This window comes from Taurulus bubalis, assembly GCF_910589615.1.
Source record: "Taurulus bubalis genome assembly, chromosome: 15".
NCBI classification, from domain to species: Eukaryota; Metazoa; Chordata; class Actinopteri; order Perciformes; family Cottidae; genus Taurulus; species Taurulus bubalis.
In genome coordinates, this window is record NC_136603.1 from 8,599,533 (window position 1) to 8,620,699 (window position 21,167).

The window sequence follows — 21,167 nt, forward strand, 5'->3', positions numbered from 1 at the left end:
TGCGTCGACCACGCTGCCACCTCAGGGCCGCCAACACTGCCACACTGCCACACTGCTACACTCCACATAGAGTGTGTAGAGTGTCTCTAACCGCCTGCTTCTAGGCTTGGGAGATGCACTCACAAAGCTATGCCGTCAGATGTTTCTTGCTGGCCACACCATCTCTGAAGCACGTGAACAGCTGTTCAGTGAATGTAATGGGTGCCGTGCGTTCAATACATGCAAACGCACAAACTGGGGCGAGTATTTTTAAGTTTGTTTCCTTTTCCCCTGCATGGGTTGGAAGACAATAAAACTTGACCTGACAGAACTCCTTAAGTTTTGGGGAGTGTAGTCCCGAACATATCTAAATATGCCCCAATTTTTTTTTCTTTGGGCATATTTAGATAAACCGACAAAATCTTCATGTGAGAGACTAAAATAAGACTAAATGGGATAGCCATAGTCACAAAGGCAAAAAGCAGGTCAGACATGTCAGTGAGTACTGAGACCAGGGCCGGAGTGGGGCCACTTTTCAGCCCAGGAATTTCAGGCTCATGACCGGCCCACTTTTTCCATGGTAATGGAAATTGGATAAATGAAGCAACAGTTCAGCTCTTACTATCCTGTAGTTTTTTTTTAGTAATACCATGGTCCAACCAATAATGTAAAGGTTAAATACAACAATAATAATCCACTTAAGATGAGAAGTTAACACAAAATATTTCACTATTGCACAAGGATAGGTTGTTAAATTAACAAAAGCAGAAATAAACTAGGGTTAGGGTTAGGTTTAGGGTTACTGCAACAACAAATCCATATATCACTAAAACAGCTTTGTCTTTTTATTTTATTTTTGCGTTGTATGAAGATTTGTGCAACTTTCTATGTTATTTTTTGTCTGTAGATTTTGAAACACTCTGGAGACAAACACGCAATTTTTTCAAAGAGGAGAAATATCTGTCCTTGTTCTAAAAACACTCTTGCAACATGAAGACAAATATTTATTTTTGTTTCAAATGTTTTTCTTTATTTTGAAGGACATACATCAAATAATTTTATATCACAGTGTACAATACTCAAAATATAAAGTTTTAATCAAACAGAAGTTTTTTACATGATTCTCTTATTTTGGGTAGCTTAAATCCATAAATAAAGGGGGTGATCATTGGTTGGACAATGAGGAGATATACAGATAAAATAATGCGCACTTTATCTGGTACACGGGCCACATCAAACCTGGAATCCGCAAAATGAAAAAGGGCGCCAATAAACATATTTGACAGTGAGACAATCTGAGGTGTGCAGGTGCTAATGGCTTTCTGTTTGTTTTCTTTGGATGTATTTAGACAAACCGACAAAATCTTCACATAAGAGACTAAAATAAGACTAAATGGGATAACCACAGTCACAAAGGCAAAAAGCAGGTCAGATATGCTGGTAAGTACTGAGACTGAACATGCAAGTTTTATCACTAAGTGGTGGTCACAAAACACTTTGTCAATGACATTTCCACAAAATGTCAAAGGGATGATGAATGAAAATGAGAAAATAAAGTTAGCAAATGAATACATCCATATAAGCAGAAGGATCTTAGCTACTCTCCCTGTGCTCATAATGACATTGTAGTGGAGAGGATAACATATACAGACATATCTGTCATAGGCCATAGCTGCAAAACTGCAAAACTCAACAGAACCACTTGTGTAGATACAACACATCTGCAGAAAACACCATGGCAGTGTCACCTCATGTGTATCTGAAAACATCTGTGAGAGAAGAAGAGGATACAATGAAGTGCTACTACCTATTTCATTCACAAATAAATTACATAATAATATATACATCGGCTCATGCAATCTCCTGTCCATATAAATGACCACAATAAGAATTGTGTTTGACACACAAATAGAGAGGTACCACAACAGCATTATGATAAAATACAGGTATTTTAAGTTTCCAATATTACCATATGCAGCCAGCACAAAAGACACAATCTCAGTTGAGTTCTCCATCTCTTTCTTGTGCACTATGCGTGACGCAAAGTAGAATACAGAGGCTAAAGCGGAAACAGTGGTTCAGAAATAGTGTTATCTATTAACAAAGCCAAATGGATTCAGGTCAGAGAGGAATACAACATTGCTGATGTGGCTCATAGACTATGATGCAGATGACTGTCTATTTAGTCACCCGTGACAAAATCTTGTACATAAGGCTGCACATACCAGTATTCACAGAACAACATTTAGCATATAGTATATGAACAAAAATACCCAATTTACACTTTGACCCAAGGTATCTCCAACAGATGAAAGCCTCCAGGTGTCTGCTGTGACCCTCCCTCCCAACTGAACAAGACAAAAGCCTCTGTTGAACTTTATACACTTCTTGTACACATTGGTGGATTGGGCGACACTGAATTTGCATTAGAAAACAATGTGCAAATTCATATATTCCAGATTAGATTTGTGGTATTCTTCTGTCCTCTACATAGTTTTTTCTTACATTTTTTCTCTACAGTAAAAGTTTGAGCCAAAACATGCTTAAAAACTTATACATAAAAAAACACAAAAAAACTGTTGCTTTGGATCTTGTTTTGGGCCTCAGAGTCCGAGTTATTATGGTATGTATTGTACGTCATTAACGAGGACCAATCCGTCTTGTTGATGGTCCTTATAAGTAAAAGTTTATTGGCGTGGTCAAACTTCTTTTTTAGTGTTCTATCCAATAGTTCTGGTCACTATAGAAAATCTCCAGTGTTATTTTCCCTGCAGAGCCACAGAAGATACACAACCATTTTTACAGGATGAGTCATACACTCAACTATGACTAAACTGAACATGATATGTAAAATCAGTGGTTGGTTAAGGTACACTTGAGGAAAAAAGGTAAATAAAATGTATTATAAACTATGAGGATGACGGTTTGGCTGATTTTTATTGGACTTCTGTGCTATCACCGGTTTGTCCATAATGAACACTATGTTCGAACATAAGGTCGCTCATAAGTGTACCTGGTACCCAGTGGTGGGCCGTCAGGGCCTGCTAAGTTTTCTCTGCTGGCCTAAACAGAATCACAAAGTTATAGCTATTTTATAATTTAATTGTTTTTCACATCTAACTGCAGCGCAGCATCCCGTCGTGCGCGTATTTATGTATACGATACCAGACAGCAGGCCGAGGTCGAAAATGCACGGCCTGCCACTGCTGCTACCAGAACACCTTAGGCCGGAGATCAATGATGAAATGATGACTTTGTAATCGTATCATTTGACCGTATGTCTTGGACACTCGGGTGATGAGAGGAGCAGAGCTGTCAGCTGATCACCACTTGGTGGTGAGTTGGATCAGATGGTGGGGGAGCCGGCTGGAAAGACCTGGCAAGCCCAAACGTGTAGTGAGGGTGAACTGGGAACGTCTGGCGGAGGATCCTGTCCGGGAGGTCTTCAACTCCCTATTCAAAGCCTCTATTGTGGACGCGGTCGCTAGGAGCTGTGGATGGAAGATCATCGGTGCCTGTTGTGGCGGCAACCCGAGAACCCGGTGGTGGGCACCGGGGGTGAGGGAAGCCGTCAAGCTAAAGAAGGAGTCCTTTCGGGCCTGGTTGGCCCAGGGGTCTCCTGAAGCAGTGGAAAGGTACCGGCAGGCCAGAAGGGATGCAGCTGTGGTGGTCGTGGTTGCTAAAACTCGGGCATGGGAGGAGTTCAAGGAGGGCTTGGAGAAAGACTTTCGGTTGGCTTCAAGGAGGTTCTGGCAAACCACCCGACGGCTCAGGAAGGGAAAGCTGATCGACGGACGGTGGAAAAAGCACTTTGAGGAACTCCTAAACCCGACCAACATGTCACGGAGAGGGGACAGCACCGGAAAACTTGTGGGTGGTGGTCAAAAAGCTCCTTGGTGACAAGGGGTATCACACTACACAGCCTCCCAGGGAAAGCTTATGCCAGGGTGCTGGAAAAGAGGCTCCGACCGTTTGTCAAACCTTCAGATTCAAGAGGAGCAGTGTGGATTTCGTCTCAGTTGTGGAATCAGGTTCGGGGGTCTCGGGATCACCTCTCTGCTGTTTGCAGATGATGTGGTCCTGTTGGCCTCCTCGGACCATGACCTCCAGCATTCACTGGGGAGTTTTGCAGCCGAGTGTGAAGCGGCGGGGATGAGAGTCACCACCTCCAAATCTGAGGTCATGGTGCTCTGCCGGAAACTGGTGGATTGCTCCCTCTAGGTGGGGACAGAATCCCTACCCCAAGCAAAGGAGTTCAAGTATCTCAGGGTCTTGTTCACGGGCGCCGCACCGGACCGTCTTGGTGAAGAGGGACTCATCGGATTTATCGGATTTCATCAATTTATCGGGCGGCCCCTCTCAATTTATGTTCCGACCCTCAAGTATTGGTCACAAACTCTCTGGGTCCCATTTTTGGGGGCTGAACTAATGAAATTTTAACTTGACTAAACACTAGCCTGTGACACTGAGGACATCAGCCAACACATTTCCGAGGAGAGAACCTGATGTGTTCCAATAATTCACATGAGATTACCATGTTATTGACAATAAAGATCTCCTGATATAACTCCCACCTGTTGTAATGCAATGTCACAGGGACACATTAATGCAAGTTGTTACTAAGATGGCGCCGCGAATGGCTGAACAAAAAATACAGTCATGTGTCGACCTAGATTGAGATCAATTAAAAGCACAACTATGCAGACCTTGATTCCAATCTATATCTATGGCTAGTGTGGTAGAGTGTTTGTCCTGTAACCGCAAGGTAGCAGGTTTGATCACTGTCCTCCTCACTTGTGGTTTCCATTTTAAAACGCATATCTTTTGCTACGTTTACACTGAGCGTCCTCACTCCACCGGACTTTTAGACCACCGCAAACGGCGGAGTCTGGAAAGACTCCCGAGGATGGATACGTTTTTACTCGTGGACGCCTCACTGTCTCATGAGCTGCCACAGAACTACCAGCAGTAGTTGAGTTTGGAGAAGTGATCCACTCCCTGAAAGTATATTTACTTTGTTCAGTTTGCTGCAGCAGTTGAAAAATTGCTCTTCTTCGCTCTTCTGCAGCTTGACAGCGACATAATATGATGTGACGCACATTTTAGTTAAAAGAATATTAAAATACATATTATTTCCAGTGACACAATTTAACCTCAAACTTCAAAGTAAGAGGAGTTCCCTTTGAAAGATTGTCCACTGACCAAAAAAAAAAAAGTTTCTTTCGGGAGCTGTGGGTTGCCGACCCCTGACAGCCCATTCTCTGGAGCCATGGCGATGAGGTCGATAAAAGAAGGCCCTCATCCCTCTCATGCACAACAATTCAGTAACTTCAGCCTTTTTTAACAGACTCAACAGCTTTCATGCACAAAAATTAAATAAAAAAGTCAAACTACTAGGAAGTAGTTTCGAAAAGACTCAAATTATGTAACTTTAGCTGAAAATATTCATTCACTGAATCTATGACCAACGCTGCACTATGGAAAACATTATGTGTCCTGAGGAGCAGCTTTAACCACAAACCCACTTCTGGGGCGCGACCCACCAGTTGAGAATCACTGCTCTAGTCTATACCATGGGTTTATGTTATTGTGCATTAGCAATTCTGATCAAATAAAAGATTCTTCAGTTATAAAATACATTTGTTACGTTTGCAGACTCTTTTGACTCTTTTGTTTTTTGGTTCCAGTCAATAAAATGTTTGACAAAAAATTGCACACTGAATGTTATAAAAAAGAAAAAAAAATCTTAGATGCCAGCCAATGAGATGTCTGCAATATAGGGTGAGTTCCCTTTAACATCCAACTATAAAGTTCATAAGCACTGTGCAACACTGAGACATTTGGACATATGTCTCATATACACAGAGCATAATCCTGGCTAACAATGAATGTTAACTTTTTTACAACATTGCATCCATTTTTATTACTGTTTATAACTTTGAGATTTGAGGTTTGTTTTTGGAGCATCACTGCAAAATGAGTAATACATCTAATATAGTTGTATTTTCACTGTCTGGCTTCAGCGCCACTGCCAACTACAAAATCACACTTTTCTCTCTCACTTTACTTTGTTATTGTCTAACTGTGGTGGTAAATGTGTCTCTAATTTTAACCATAATATTGGATCAAAACTTACATGAACCTATGTATGTTTTTGTATGTTCTTTGTGCATCAATGGACTTTATGGGTCTATAGGCTTTTATCCTAAATTTGTCTTTGATATTCTATCTCAAATCCAAGTAATATCATATGTAGGATGCCTTTTGCAAGTCTTTGTGATATATTCCAATTCAAAAATTGACTACTCTATTTTAGTTCTCATGGCCTATGACAGATATGTGGCTATATGTCGACCCCTGGAGTATCACTCTGTAATGTCTGTGCGAAGGACTGCAGTTTTAATGGGTTTGTCCTGGCTTGTACCCTTGTGCTGTGAAGCAATGATTTCAACTGTGACATCCACACTGACATTATGTGGCTTCAAAATAGATAAACTCTACTGTGAGAACTGGTCAATTGTTAAACTTGCTTGTGGCTCAACGAGAGCAAGCGACATATTTGGACTGGTTGTTGTGTCTTTTTACTGTTCACATTTTTTCCTCATTGCATGTTCATATGTGCAGTTGGTAAAAACAGCTTTAAAATCCAGAGAGGGCAAGAGAAAGTTTACACAGACATGTGTGCCACATTTGTTATGTCTGTTTAATGTCACTGCTGCTTTGCTTTTTGATGTTATGTACTCTAGGTATGGATCAGCATCTATGCCACAGAGTGTAAAAAACTTCATGGCCGTACAATTTCTTATAATTCCACCAATTATAAACCCTATTATTTACGGACTGATCCTGACTAAAATACGAAACAAAATAATATATTTGTGTGTGATGGCAGGTCAAAGATTTAAATTGAGAGTCAAGGTTTGACATATTTACGAACCCCAAAATCACTTTATTTGGCTCAACGCATGGTTGTTTTGTTAAGTTGATGTTCCTGTTGTACCTTTTCACTGCCAAGTTTTCTGTTATGTCAATGACCTCCCAGAAGTGTGGAGAGCGCTGTGAGGAAATTATTGGAAGATTATATTTTTAATTTTGGGTCTGACTATTTTTTTTTTTGCTTTACTTTTGAAGGGTAATATTGTTAAATAATGTTTCAAATAGGAACAAATTGGACAAGACCATTTTATGTTGTGTTCACACACACATGTGCAGTTGATGAAATCTGCTTTGAAAACAAGAGTTACAGAGACACGTGTGCCACATTTATTATGGTGTTTAATGTCATAGCTGCTTTGCTTATCAAATGAATCAATACATTTGTATATGTTTTCTGGATTTAAGTTCCACTTTTTAACATTAAAATAGCTAATGTATTGCACGAGGAGCAGAAATGCAAGGCTCAACTTTGTTACTGTAATTGCCGGAAATAACAGGCTTCAGTTTGCAAAAGCATTTCAGTTGTTTATGGACGACAAACAGGAGGAAGGGTTATAGTTTGAAACCAAATGTTAGTGCTTTCAGATACACACAACAGCACAATATATCATTGACAGAGACTGGACTGGACTTTTACAATTATATGACCCCTCTGTGTTTCAGCTTCCACTATGTGAAGCTTACATGATGCTAAAAATAATAAAAGGAAAGAAAAAATAAATCACATGGTCACAACATTATTTGCGCTAAACACTAATCTAATTGTTGACCGTAGTTCCTTAAAAACTAAATTGATAAATACTTTATCTAAAAATAGGACAATTTTGAGTCCTATAGTAAAGTACAGTTTTACAACACCGCCTGTAATAAATGATGTGAAAAACCATCGTATCATACTGTAATAAAATTATTATTTTAACTGGCCCTAGTTTCTGGCTGGTGGAAGAAAGCAAAAAAACAACACCAAAAAGAATTGCATGAAATGACATTGCCCTCAATTAAAAGTTGTTAAAAGTCTTTCTCTCTCTGTCAAGTTGGTGAATCATTCGGATAATTGCAGTGTTTGTGTGTTTGTCTGTACACAGTCACATTGCGGGGCCTTGCCTTTCTTATGTGGAGAAAACGCGCGTCCACATAAAGTAAATCACAACATTTTAGCCATTAAAAGAGAGAGAAAGACTTTGAACAACATTTAATTGAGGGCTATGTCCTTTCATGCAATTCATTAAAGTGTATGGAACCACACATCCAACTTTGACAACCAGATTAATTAGCTTTTTGGTGTGATTCTTTTTTTAAGAATATAATTACATGTATTTGCTTATTACAGTATAATACTTCTTCAGAGTTATGAGTGTGTGGCTTTTTTATGTTTATTTTGTATGCAAGCCAGAACCTCACTCGAGCAGGTGTCCATCTTTTATTATATTGATTAACAATAAATGTGTCCTGATGAGAAATAGTCAATTTGTTAAGCTACTAGAAGTATATTGTAGCTTGTAAATTTCAACAAAGGTGTCGATATTGCTTTCTTCCACCAGTCAGAAACTAGGGCCAGATAAAATAATAATTTTATTACAGTATGATACGATGGTTTTTCACATCATTTATTACAGGCGGTGTTGTAAAACTGTACTTTTCTATTGGACTCAAAATTGTCCTATTTTCAGATAAAGTATTTATCAATTTTGTTTTTAAGGAACTACGGTCTGCAATTAGATTAGTGTTTAGCGCAAATAATGTTGTGACCATGTGATTTATTTTTTCTTTACTTTTATTATTTTTAGCATCATGTAAGCTTCACCTAGTGGAAGCTGAAACACAGAGGGGTCATATAATTGTAAAAGTCCAGTCCAGTCTCTGTAAATGATATTTTGTGCTGTTGTGTGTATCTGAAAGCACTAACATTTGGTTTCAAACTATAACCCTTCCTCCTGTTTGTCGTCCATAAACAACTGAAATGCTTTTGCAAACTGAAGCCTGTTATTTCCGGCAATTACAGTAACAAAGTTGAGCCTTGCATTTCTGCTCCTCATGCAATACATTAGCTATGTTAATGTTAAAAAGTGGAACTTAAATCCAGACAACATATACAAATGTATTGTTGAGTTAATTATTATTAATTAGTCGAATTACTTTGCCAGAAGAAAAAGAAAAGGAAAAAGAGAAAAGACTGCAAGTCAAACATTTTATTGACTGGAAACAAAAGAGTCAAAAGAGTCTGCAAATGTAACAAATGTATTTTAGAACTGAAGAATATTTTATTTTATCAGAATTGCTAATGCACAATAACATAAACCCATGGTATAGACTAGAGCAGTGATTCTCAACTGGTGGGTCGCGACTTGCGACCCAGAAGTGGGTTTGTGGTTAAAGCTGATCCTCAGGACACATAATGTTTTCCATAGTGCAGCATTGGACATAGATTCAGTGAATGAGTATTTTCAGCTAAAGCTACATAATTTGAGTCTTTTCGAAACTACTTCCAAGTAGTTTGACTTTTTTATTCCATTTTTGTGCATGAAAGCTGTTAAAAAAGGCTGAAGTTACTGAATTGTTATGCATAAGAGGGATGAGGGCCTTCTTTTATCGACCTCATCGCCATGGCTCCAGAGAATGGGCTGTCAGGGGTCGGCAACCCACCAGTAGGAGCAAGCTCAAATCGTGGCACCAGCACCTCGTATAGACACTTCCTGTGGCACCTCTAGTTGCCACTAGTTTTCAACAACTAGTGGCAACTAGAGGTGCCACTAGTTTTTGTGGCAAGCTGCCACAACAACTAGTGGCAACTAGAGGTGCCACTAGCTTTTGTGGCAGCTTGCCACAACAACTAGTGGCAACTAGAGGTGTCACTAGTTTGGCAAGCTGCCACAACAACTAGTGGCAACTAGAGGTGCCACTAGCTTTTGTGGCAGCTTGCCACAACAACTAGTGGCAACTAGAGGTGTCACTAGTTTTTGTGGCAGCTTGCCACATTTTTGCGGCATTGCCACAACTTAATCGTGGCACCGGCACCTCGTATAGGCACTTCCTGTGGCACCTCTAGTTGCCACTAGTTTTTGTGGCAAGCTACAACTAGTGGCAACTAGAGGTGCCACTAGTTTTTGTGGCAGCTTGCCACTACCATGTACAATATTTTTACACTTGAATAAACAATAATCAAATACAAAGAAAAACAACTATTTGTGGCATCTGGTGAGATGCGCAGATGCATAGTTTAAGGATGTCAGTAGTCAATGTTGTACTCCCTAGAAGTAGCATTTCCATCATGTGGTTTTTGCATTCATTTGCAAGGTTTCCTTCTGAAACCAGTATTTCTGCACATATTGAAGATAAGTGTTATTGACCCATTTGGCCACAAGAGGGAGTTTACCTTTGTGTGAGCGCTTTTGTCAGGAGTAAACACATGCAGGTATGTTTCTCTTTTAAAATGTTTTTTTTTCTGAATTTATAAATCCACTGTGCAATGTAATTCGCTAGCATAGCTGTTCATTAATTTTCTGTTTTAATATTGGTTAAATAAACTAAAGATTGGTATTCTGGCTATTGAATATCTATTGAATCAAATATCTGCCTCTTTGTCTAATTCAACTCATCATTCATATTTCTCCAACCAAATATAATATTTATTATGTAGGACTATTCATTTTTTGGTTAGACTTAAGTACTGTAATGTGAATAATGGCATACAGCCTTCATAATAATTGATATTCTTTTGTCAATTTTAATCAAGCCATTCATTTTTTTAACTCCTTACTAAATCAGACCAAAAAAATTAATTGACTGTGCTGTAATTGAGAAATAAGCCAGGTATGCATTTACAAGTTATGTACAAAGTCTTTATCGGTCTTTAAATAATGCATTTATTAATTTAATCTCTCTTTTTAATTTAATCTCTCTGGATCAGAAGAAATAAACGTTTTAGGTTTTTATTCATTGGTTAAAAACAGACAAAGACTTTTAAGCTTGTTTTTATTATTAAAATGAATACAATCCATAATATCCCACTGTAACAGAACTAATAATAATTAGTAGTAGTAATATTAATGATATGTGCACTGCCACCCTGTAAATTATATGAAATCAAACATTATTAGTTTATATTCCACATTTGAATATGCTTATGTGTCATTGTCTTTTATGACTGTTTGTAGAGATAATGACGTTTGTTTACAACAACTTTTTTTTTATATTTACTGTAACAACAGTAAATATTTCTCTGATATTATTAAGTTATTTTTTTAATTGGCCTTGCTTTTTAATCTTCTTAAGCATTACTACCAATGGGCTTCTAATGGGGTTCAGTGTCTCCCTCCAACACTCTCAACAGTACAGCGGACAGTAGGTGTGGATGGAATCACAACCTTGAGTTGCCCTGGTGAAAGAAATTGCCCGTACATAATATAACATCGCCTTGTTATGAATCATCTGATACAGTCTATGAAAGTGTATAGAGAGCTTGAATTATATGATATGTCCATGAGCTACGTTTTATGACAAACACTATTTACATAATCAATATTTAAATGGTTACCAGATTTGTCGTTGAACATTGATGTGTATATCTTCTGTAGCGTAGGTTTCCCTTCAAACCGGTAAAGGTAGACGTTGGGCGCCCAGTCTCCACCTAGTCTTAAATATAAATGGTCAAATTATATTTGACCATTCCTAGATTGCCTCTTTGGCACCACCCTCTTTTCTCTGTCAAGGAGGGAAAGGGCTGTTCTGTGCTCTTAATGTTCCCTTTCTGTTACAAACTGTATTTATTTTCTTTTTATTTGTTCAAGAGGGACAATGTACAATGTACGTGTATTGGATGCCTTTTTAAAAATAATGATAAAGAACCTTGCAAATGAATGCAAAACGACTGACATCCTTAAACTGTGCATCTGTGCATCTCACCAGAAGCCACAAATAGTGGCAGGCAGTTGCCAAAACATCTTCTGAATCTATCCTGCAGCGATGACAGCTGTGGCCACAAATACCTGCCACAGCGGCCTTCTAGACTTGAGCTAAACATTCAACCAGAAAACTATTGTTGTGCCTCAATGACTGTCTATGTACCACAATATAGCCTAATTAATAGACCTGTGTTTAAGATTTGACCAAGGAAGGTTGATTGACATTTTGATTACAATGGTATTCAACTAATTCTTAACTGAAACCTAACCTATATTGTTAATACTTGTATTCTTAAGAGCACTTAATGATTTATGTTCAGCAAAAAATGACACAAGATTAGTTAGGGAAAAATATTTTTCATTATCAAACAAAAAAGTGCAACAAATAAAGTGCTTAAACAGTAGCCTTTTAAAGCAAAACAATAGATCAACACATAAATAAAATAACAAAAAAATAGGTATTAGAAGGAGATCAAAAGCTGGGTAGAACGCGCGCCTGGAACGCGCGCCTGGAACGAACGCGTCTGGAACGAACGTGTCTGGAACGAATCCGCACCTGGAACGAACGCGCGCCTGGAACGCGTCTGGAACGAACGCTCGCTGGAAGGAACTCGCGTGAGAAATTGGTTGTGTGGCGTGAGTGCGTGTGAAAACATGCAAAAGCATGTGTCATACGGCGAAACCGTGAGAGTTGGTAGCTCTGATAATATATACCTTTCAGGACCTTAGCAAGTTGCGGCACCGCTCTCTCTAACACAGGCAGATGCCTCAAAAACTAGTGGCACACGAGGGGCAACTCGTAAGTGCCCCGCCACCTGAGACGTGCCATCGGAAATGCTGCCTTTAAAGTAGTGGCAGCTCGCAGCACATGAGACGTGCCACCGGAAATGCTGCCTCTAAAGTAGTGGCAGCTCGCAGCACATGAGACGTGCCACCGGAAATGCTGCCTCTAAAGTAGTGGCAGCTTCCGGAACAGCGGCACCTCCCTCCGGCACCGCGGCATGTGCCTCCAGCACTGTGGCAATTGAGCAGTGCCACAGGAAGTGCCTGTACAAGATGCCGGGCCGCAATTTGAGCTTGCCCTCTCTCCAACCCACGGCTCCCAAAAGAAACTTTTTTTTTTTTTGGCCAGTGGACAATCTTTCAAAGGGAACTCCTCTTATTTTGAAGTTTGAGGTTATATTGTGTCACTGGAAATAATATATATTTTAAGATTCTTTTAACTAAAATGTGCGTCACATCATATTATGTCGCTGTCAAGCTGCAAAAGAGCAAAGAAGAGCGATTTTTCAACTGCTGCAGCAAACTGAACAAAGTAAATATACTTTCAGGGAGTGGATCACTTCTCCAAACTCAACTACTGCTGGTAGTTCTGTCGCAGCTCATGAGACAGTGAGGCGTCCACTAGTAAAAACGCTTCACACTCGGCTGCAAAACGCCCCAGTGAATGCTGGAGGTCATGATCCGAAGAGGCCAACAGGACCACATCATCTGCAAACAGCATAGAGGTGATCCCGAGACCCCCGAACCTGATTCCACAACTGGGACGAAATCCACACTGCTCCTCTTGAATCTGAAGGTTTGACAAACGGTCGGAGCCTCTTTTTCAGCACCCTGGCATAAGCTTTCCCCAGGAGGCTGTGTAGTGTGATACCCCTTGTCACCAAGGAGCTTTTTGACCACCACCCACAAGTTTTCCGGTGCTGTCCCCTCTCCGTGGCATGTTGGCCGGGTTTAGGAGTTCCTCAAAGTGCTTTTTCCACCGTCCGTCGATCAGCTTTCCCTTCCTGAGCCGTCGAGTGGTTTGCCAGAACCTCCTTGAAGCCAACCGAAAGTCTTTCTCTAAGCCCTCCCAGAACTCCTCCCATGCCCGAGTTTTAGCAACTGCGACCACCACAGCTGCATCCCTTCTGGCCTGCCGGTACCTTTCCACTGCTTCAGGAGACCCCTGGGCCAACCAGGCCCGAAAGGACTCCTTCTTTAGCTTGACGGCTTCCCTCACCCCCGGTGCCCACCACCGGGTTCTCGGGTTGCCGCCACAACAGGCACCGATGATCTTCCATCCACAGCTCCTAGCGACCGCGTCCACAATAGAGGCTTTGAATAGGGAGTTGAAGACCTCCCGGACAGGATCCTCCGCCAGACGTTCCCAGTTCACCCTCACTACACGTTTGGGCTTGCCAGGTCTTTCTAGCCGGCTCCCCCACCATCTGATCCAACTCACCACCAAGTGGTGATCAGCTGACAGCTTCGCTCCTCTCATCACCCGAGTGTCCAAGACATACGGCCGCAGATCAAATTATACGATTACAAAGTCATCATTTGATCATTGATCTCCGGCTTAAGGTGTTCTGGTAGCAGCAGTGGCAGGCCGTGCATTTCCTACCTCGGCCTGCTGTCTGGTATCATATACATAAATACGCGCACGACGGGATTCTGCGCTGCAGTTAGATGTGAAAAACAATTAAATTATAAAATAGCTATAACTTTGTGATTCTGTTTAGGCCAGCAGAGAAAACTTAGCAGGCCCTGACGGCCCACCACTGGGTACCAGGTACACTTATGAGCGACCTTATGTTCGAACATAGTGTTCATTATGGACAAACCGGTGATAGCACAGAAGTCCAATAAAAATAAGCCAAACGGTCATCCTCATAGTTTATAATACATTTTATTTACCTTTTTTCCTCAAGTGTACCTTAACCAACCACTGATTTTACATATCATGTTCAGTTTAGTCATAGTTGAGTGTATGACTCATCCTGTAAAAATGGTTGTGTATCTTCTGTGGCTCTGCAGGGAAAATAACACTGGAGATTTTCTATAGTGACCAGAACTATTGGATAGAACACTAAAAAAGAAGTTTGACCACGCCAATAAACTTTTACTTATAAGGACCATCAACAAGACGGATTGGTCCTCGTTAATGACGTACAATACATACCATAATAACTCGGACTCTGAGGCCCAAAACAAGATCCAAAGCAACAGTTTTTTTGTGTTTTTTTATGTATAAGTTTTTAAGCATGTTTTGGCTCAAACTTTTACTGTAGAGAAAAAATGTAAGAAAAAACTATGTAGAGGACAGAAGAATACCACAAATCTAATCTGGAATATATGAATTTGCATATTGTTTTCTAATGCAAATTCAGTGTCGCCCAACCCACCAATGTGTACAAGAAGTGTATAAAGTTCAGCAGAGGCTTTTGTCTTGTTCAGTTGGAAGGGAGGGTCACAGCAGACGCCTGGAGGCTTTCATCTGTTGGAGATACCCTGGGTCAAAGTGTAAATTGGGTATTTTTGTTCATATACTATATGCTAAATGTTGTTCTGTGAATACTGGTATGTGCAGCCTTATGTACAAGATTTTGTCACGGGTGACTAAATAGACAGTCATCTGCATCATAGTCTATGAGCCACATCAGCAATGTTGTATTCCTCTCTGACCTGAATCCATTTGGCTTTGTTATTTTGAGCAGTCTAACGAAACACACGGTGGTGTTGTTGCACACAGAGATCAGAGTTGTTGTTGATATTTATCTCTTTTGATGAAAATAACTTTAGACAAAAGTGAAACCGATGAGGTTATTTTGTGATTCTTTGTTTCTGTAATGTGGAATTTAATAACCAAATTAATCCTCAATCTCCTCAATGTGTTTGCCTGCCTAGCACCACGATCATAAGAAAATGTAAATGCAGGTAGAATATTGTGTTGAGTAATTATTGAAAAGGATAATAGATAACACTATTACTGAACCACTCTTTCCGCTTTAGCCTCTGTATTCTACTTTGTGTCACCCATAGTGCACAAGAAAGAGATGGAGAACTCAACGGAGATTGTGTCTTTTGTGCTGGCTGCATATGGTAATATTGGAAACTTAAAATACCTGTATTTTATCATAATGCTGTTATGGTACATCTCTATTTGTGTGTCAAACACAATTCTTATTGTGGTCATATATATGGACAGGAGATTGCATGAGCCGATGTATATATTATTATGTAATTTATTTGTGAATGAAATGGGTGGCAGTACATCAGTGTATCCTCTTCTTCTCTCACAGATGTTTTCAGATACACATGAGGTGACACTGCCATGGTGCTTTCTGCAGATGTGTTGTATCTACACATGTGGTTCTGTTGAGTTTTGCAGTTTTGCAGCTATGGCCTATGACAGATATGTCTGTATATGTTATCCTCTCCACTACAATGTCATTATGAGCACAGGGAGAGTAGGTAAGATGCTTCTGCTTATATGGATGTATTCATTTGCTAACTTTATTTTCTCATTTTCATTCATCATCCCTTTGACATTTTGTGGAAATGTCATTGACAAAGTGTTTTGTGACCACCACTTAGTGATAAAACTTGCATGTTCAGTCTCAGTACTTTCCAGCATATCTGACCTGCTTTTTGCCTTTGTGACTATGGTTATCCCATTTAGTCTTATTTTAGTCTCTTACATGAAGATTTTGTCGGTTTGTTTAAATACATCCAAAGAAAACAAACAGAAAGCCATTAGCACCTGCACACCTCAGATTGTCTCACTGTCAAATATGTTTGTTGGTTGCATTTTTCATTTTGCGGATTCCAGGTTTGATGTGGCCCGTGTACCAGATAAAGTGCGCATTATTTTATCTGTATATCTCCTCATTGTCCAACCAATGATCACCCCCTTTATTTATGGATTTAAGCTACCCAAAATAAGAGAATCATGTAAAAAACTTCTGTTTGATTAAAACTTTATATTTTGAGTATTGTACACTGTGATATAAAATTATTTGATGTATGTCCTTCAAAATAAAAAAACATTTGAAACAAAAATAAATATTTGTCTTCATGTTGCAAGAGAGTTTTTAGAACAAGGACAGATATTTCTCCTCTTTGAAAAAATTACGTGTTTGTCTCCAGAGTGTGTTTCAAAATCTACAGACAAAAAATAATGTAGAAAGTTGCACAAATCTTCATACAACGCAAAAATAAAAAAAAAGACAAAGCCGTTTTAGTGATATATGGATTTGTTGCTGCAGATAATTTCATGAACTGCATTAGTGGTACACAGTTGATTCACATGACGTGACACTGCCATGGTGTTTTCTGCAGATGTGCTGCACATGTAGTTCTGTTGAATTTTGCCGTTTGGCAGCTATGGCCTATGACAGATATGTCTGTATCTGTTATCCTTTACACTACAATGTAATTATGAGCACAGGGAGAGTAGGTATGATCCTACTGCTTCTGTTATGTATTCATTTGCAAACTTTATTTTACTATTTTAATTCGTCATCCCTTTAACATTTTGTGGAAATGTCATTGACAAATTATTTTGTGTCACCACTTCAGGGCCGGAGTGGGGCCACTTTTCAGCCCGGGAATTTCAGGCTCAAGACCGGCCCACTTTTTCCATGATTGTGGAAATTGGATAAATGGAGCAACAATTCAGCTCTTACTATCCTGTAGTTTTTTTTATTTGTTCTTATAGTGACGCAACACTATAAGAACACACGGACAAAGTATTTAAGATGCGCTTTATTGTGGTCCGAGATGGACTACAACATTGTAGTTTCACCACTGCAGACCGACATCACTAACATCCGCCTGCCGTCGTGTCATAACTATGTGGCTTAGTGAAAGTGGAGTCGGATTTACTAAACACCGCAGTCGTCTTTTCCTAGCTCCTCATGAATTCTCCTTCCCATCTTTCTTTAACCCTGTGACGTTTTCCACAGAGGTCAAGGAAAAGTGATTAGGGTTAGACGTTAGGAGGTCATTTTTTGACAATTCGACTGCAGCCTGTATTTTATATCAATAAACCCAAATTCTGGAAGCAGAGATAGAAAAGGACCTCACGTATAGTTGGATTTATTTCCAAGTTTTTCCAGAGAACGAATTACCTGGAAAACACAATTTCACAATATGTCAGCCTGATCCTTTCACCCAGAGGTATTCAATTAAAATTCAACGAGGTCTAGTTCGATAGTATTTTCTCATACAAAGGTTCCGAACATGACACCAATATCGAACTTGTGCAATGGCTCAGTGTAGGTAAGCCTTAGCAGATACCAAGTAGATACGAGGCCGAGGTTCTGCTCTTTGCTTGGGTGAGAGGAGTACGGAAGCGCATTGCATTCACTGGATACAAAAAAAATAGATCCCTTTTCTCGTAATTACGACATCCTGATCTCGTAATAACGAGATCTTTTCTCGTAATTACGACATCCTGACCTGATTACGAAAGGTGCCATACTGGCCACTGTATGGCATGTATGTGTACAGGCGTCTGTATGCATGTATGTGTACAGGCGTCTGTATGCATGTATGTGTACAGGCGTCTGTATGCATGTATGTGTACAGGCGTCTGTATGCATGTATGTGTACAGGCGTCTGTATGCATGTATGTGTACAGGCGTCTTCTTAGACGGTTCCGTTGCCTTAGCTACTCCTTGGGGATCTAGGATTTTTAACAGGTGCCGCACAGTTCTTTGAGTCACTGTAGCATCCCCGGCAGGATTATAGTCTGGAGTCTTTAAGTGATGGTTCGTAAAGGTTTATTGAACTCACCGTAAGAACTATGAAGAAAACGGAAATAGCAGTTGGTTAGCTAAAGCTCTGACACAGACAAAAAACGTAACAATCTAAAACAATATTTTCTCAAAAAATGAACTTGAACAGGTGCAAACCTTGTGCCCATATCAGCCAGGTCCTAAACGAATACATCCGCAACCTTTTTATCACTGTTTTCCGTTGTTATGGCAACTTTTCCTTTCTGCCCGTTTCTTACTAACTTCCGTTTTTTGTACCTTCAAAATAAGAGCGCAACCGGAAATGCACCGACTGCAGTAACAAAACGGACTAAAATAAAGGACAACAAAAAAGGAACAAACTATTACAATACTTTAAACTCTCAGAGGTCCGTTGCAGTCACTACCAAACCAGATTGGATGCATTTCAAATGCATGAATTTGTATCCATGAAGCATCCCATGTGGGTTCAACTGCTCCTGCAGAAACAGAGCGACATCCAGCACGTCAGACTGGGCTTTCCGCCTGAACAATCCTAACGCCTTGAGATGCCTGCGCAGTGTTGACCTACTCAATTTAATACCATCCTCACTTTTTAGAAACATCAGTATTTCCCAGTGTCTCAAACCGAGAAGGTAATAATAGCAGATTAACTGCCATAGCCCCATCATTGCCACTGAGAGAGAATTTACAGACGTTTCCTTTTTCTTTATCTTTTCTCGTAATTACGAGATCAGGATGTCGTAATTACGATATCAGGATCTCGTAATTACGAGAAAAGATCTCGTAATTACGAGAAAAGATCTCTTAATTACGAGATCAGGATGTCGTAATTACGAGAAAAGGGGTCTATTTTTTTTTATCCAGTGAATGCAATGCGCTTCCGTAGAGGAGGACTTGAAGGCAGCAATTTATTTTTTGCCTTGTTTGAATCCAATGATTGTGGTGATTCAATAGATTTTGGTCAGATATTTTTGCTACAATTGATCTGTTGTTAGAGAGCATAAATACTTTTTTCAATATCAAAGTTAACACAGAAAACATTCAGAGAAACGCCTTTGTCATCCAGTATCTAACGTTAGTGGCCTTCTCTCGGCGCATAGGGAGTTGATGCACACAGTTGCATGTTTCTTCTGCATGGAGACTGCTGGTCCCAGAGCAGGACATCAACAATAGATTTTTGTCCTGGGGATACAAAGAGAACGTAGTGGACTAATGACACTGAGGCTTAATCATCATGTTTACTGTGACATTTCATTACAACAGGTGGGAGTTACATAAGCAGATCTTTATTGTCAATAACATGGTAATCTCATGTGAATTAGTGGAGCACATCAGATTCTTTTTTTATGTACCTAAACCAATCATTTTACATATCATGTTCAGTTTATTCATAGTTGAGGTTATGACTTATCCTGTAAAAATGTGTGTGTATCTTCTGTAACTCTGCAGGAAAAATAACCCTGGTGGTGATTTTCTATAGTGACCAGAACTGTCGGATAGAACACAAAAAAATAAGTTTGACCACGCCATTCATCTTTTACTTATGAGGTTCATCAACAAAACAGGTTGGTCCTCGTGTAAGGACAATCACGTGCAATACATACCATAATAACTGAATCTGAGGCCCAAAACCAGGTCCAAAGCACAAAAGGTTGTGTGATAAGACTTGATTCACAGTCAGTGTTCCAATTCATCAAAAAGGTATTGGATGGGTTTGAGGTCAGAGGTGTGAGGTCAGAGGTCACAACAGGACAGTCAATTCAGTAAACGGGTGTATAGATTATTTCTTCTCATGTGCTGCTTTTATTTTTGTGTTTCTTTTGTTTCTTTATCTGATGTCTTTTTGTTTTATATGACTTCAATCTGCATTTATATTCTTGTTTTGTTGTGGTGGTTTTGTTTTCTGCTTCTACACTTATGTCCTACCTCTATACTCTGTCACTGTTAACTCAATTAAATTAAATGAAATACAATTTGATTTGTATAGCCCAATATCACTACTCACAAATTGGCCTCAGAGGGCTTTAATATTTGTCCAACATACAACATCGACTGTCCTTTGACCGTCTCATCGGACTTGGAACATTTTACCAAAATAAACATTGAAGAGGTAAAAATAAAAAGGAAGACATATTAAATCGTCCTGCTTCTTTTACAGGTGCAAGATACACGACTTGGAGCATTTTGATTGCCTCTCAACAGCTCTCAACATGGTGAAGGCAAGCCAGCAGGTCGCACAGAGCTAACAATGCTAACAGTGCAAACTACGGCAAAAGCACTGACAGAGCTAGCAGTGCATACCTGAGGGGGAACCGGAGGATGAGCGCTAGGCTTCCGTGAAGACACTCTCGTTCGGGACGAGGTTCTCAACTGAAACCACCATATGAGAGCGGTGGTGCACAGCGGTGGCGGAGAGCGGCAGCGCAGAGCGGCAGCACAGAGCGGCAGTGCCGGTGGCGCAGAGCTAACCAGTACTAATCTATAAGAACCCGTGGTCGGCCCAGTTATGTCTAAAAAGCAAGGAGAAGCTTGAATAACAACACACACAGAGGCAGAGGGCCTATATTCTCTGCTCAGTTAGACTTTACTCCACTTTATCTTTACATAAATAATAGTTGTTTGATGCTAAAAATAGCACCTTAACATTTCCCAATCATCTCACTTATGTTCGTGAGCAACTATTATTGTCTTTTTGTTTTGTTTTCTATGTTTAATTTTCCAAAAGGCAAACTTTTAAATCCTGCAGAAAAAACTAAAAAGAAAAACTATGTAGGGAACAGAAGAAGATCACAAATCCAATCTGGAATATATACATTTGCATATTGTT

General features: G+C 39.8%; 3 protein-coding genes across 3 annotated transcripts; 2 read left to right on the plus strand and 1 right to left on the minus strand.

The window, feature by feature from the left end:
* Positions 1 to 1,073: 1,073 nt before the first annotated feature.
* Positions 1,074 to 2,009, minus strand: LOC306748107 (olfactory receptor 6B1-like; the record flags this gene model as incomplete). Its single annotated transcript, XM_079231233.1, has 1 exon — positions 1,074 to 2,009. Exon 1 carries the CDS (start codon positions 1,992 to 1,994, stop codon positions 1,074 to 1,076), a length of 921 nt encoding a protein of 306 aa, XP_079087359.1. The 5' UTR covers positions 1,995 to 2,009.
* Positions 2,010 to 5,955: 3,946 nt separating this feature from the next.
* Positions 5,956 to 6,903, plus strand: LOC306748145 (olfactory receptor 6N1-like; the record flags this gene model as incomplete). The annotated part of the gene is made up of 1 exon (XM_079231275.1): positions 5,956 to 6,903. One exon carries the CDS (start codon positions 5,956 to 5,958, stop codon positions 6,901 to 6,903), a length of 948 nt encoding a protein of 315 aa, XP_079087401.1.
* Positions 6,904 to 15,634: 8,731 nt separating this feature from the next.
* Positions 15,635 to 16,555, plus strand: LOC306748263 (olfactory receptor 6B1-like; the record flags this gene model as incomplete). The annotated part of the gene is made up of 1 exon (XM_079231412.1): positions 15,635 to 16,555. The coding sequence occupies one exon, from the start codon at positions 15,635 to 15,637 to the stop codon at positions 16,553 to 16,555; it is 921 nt and encodes a 306-aa protein (XP_079087538.1).
* Positions 16,556 to 21,167: the final 4,612 nt, after the last annotated feature.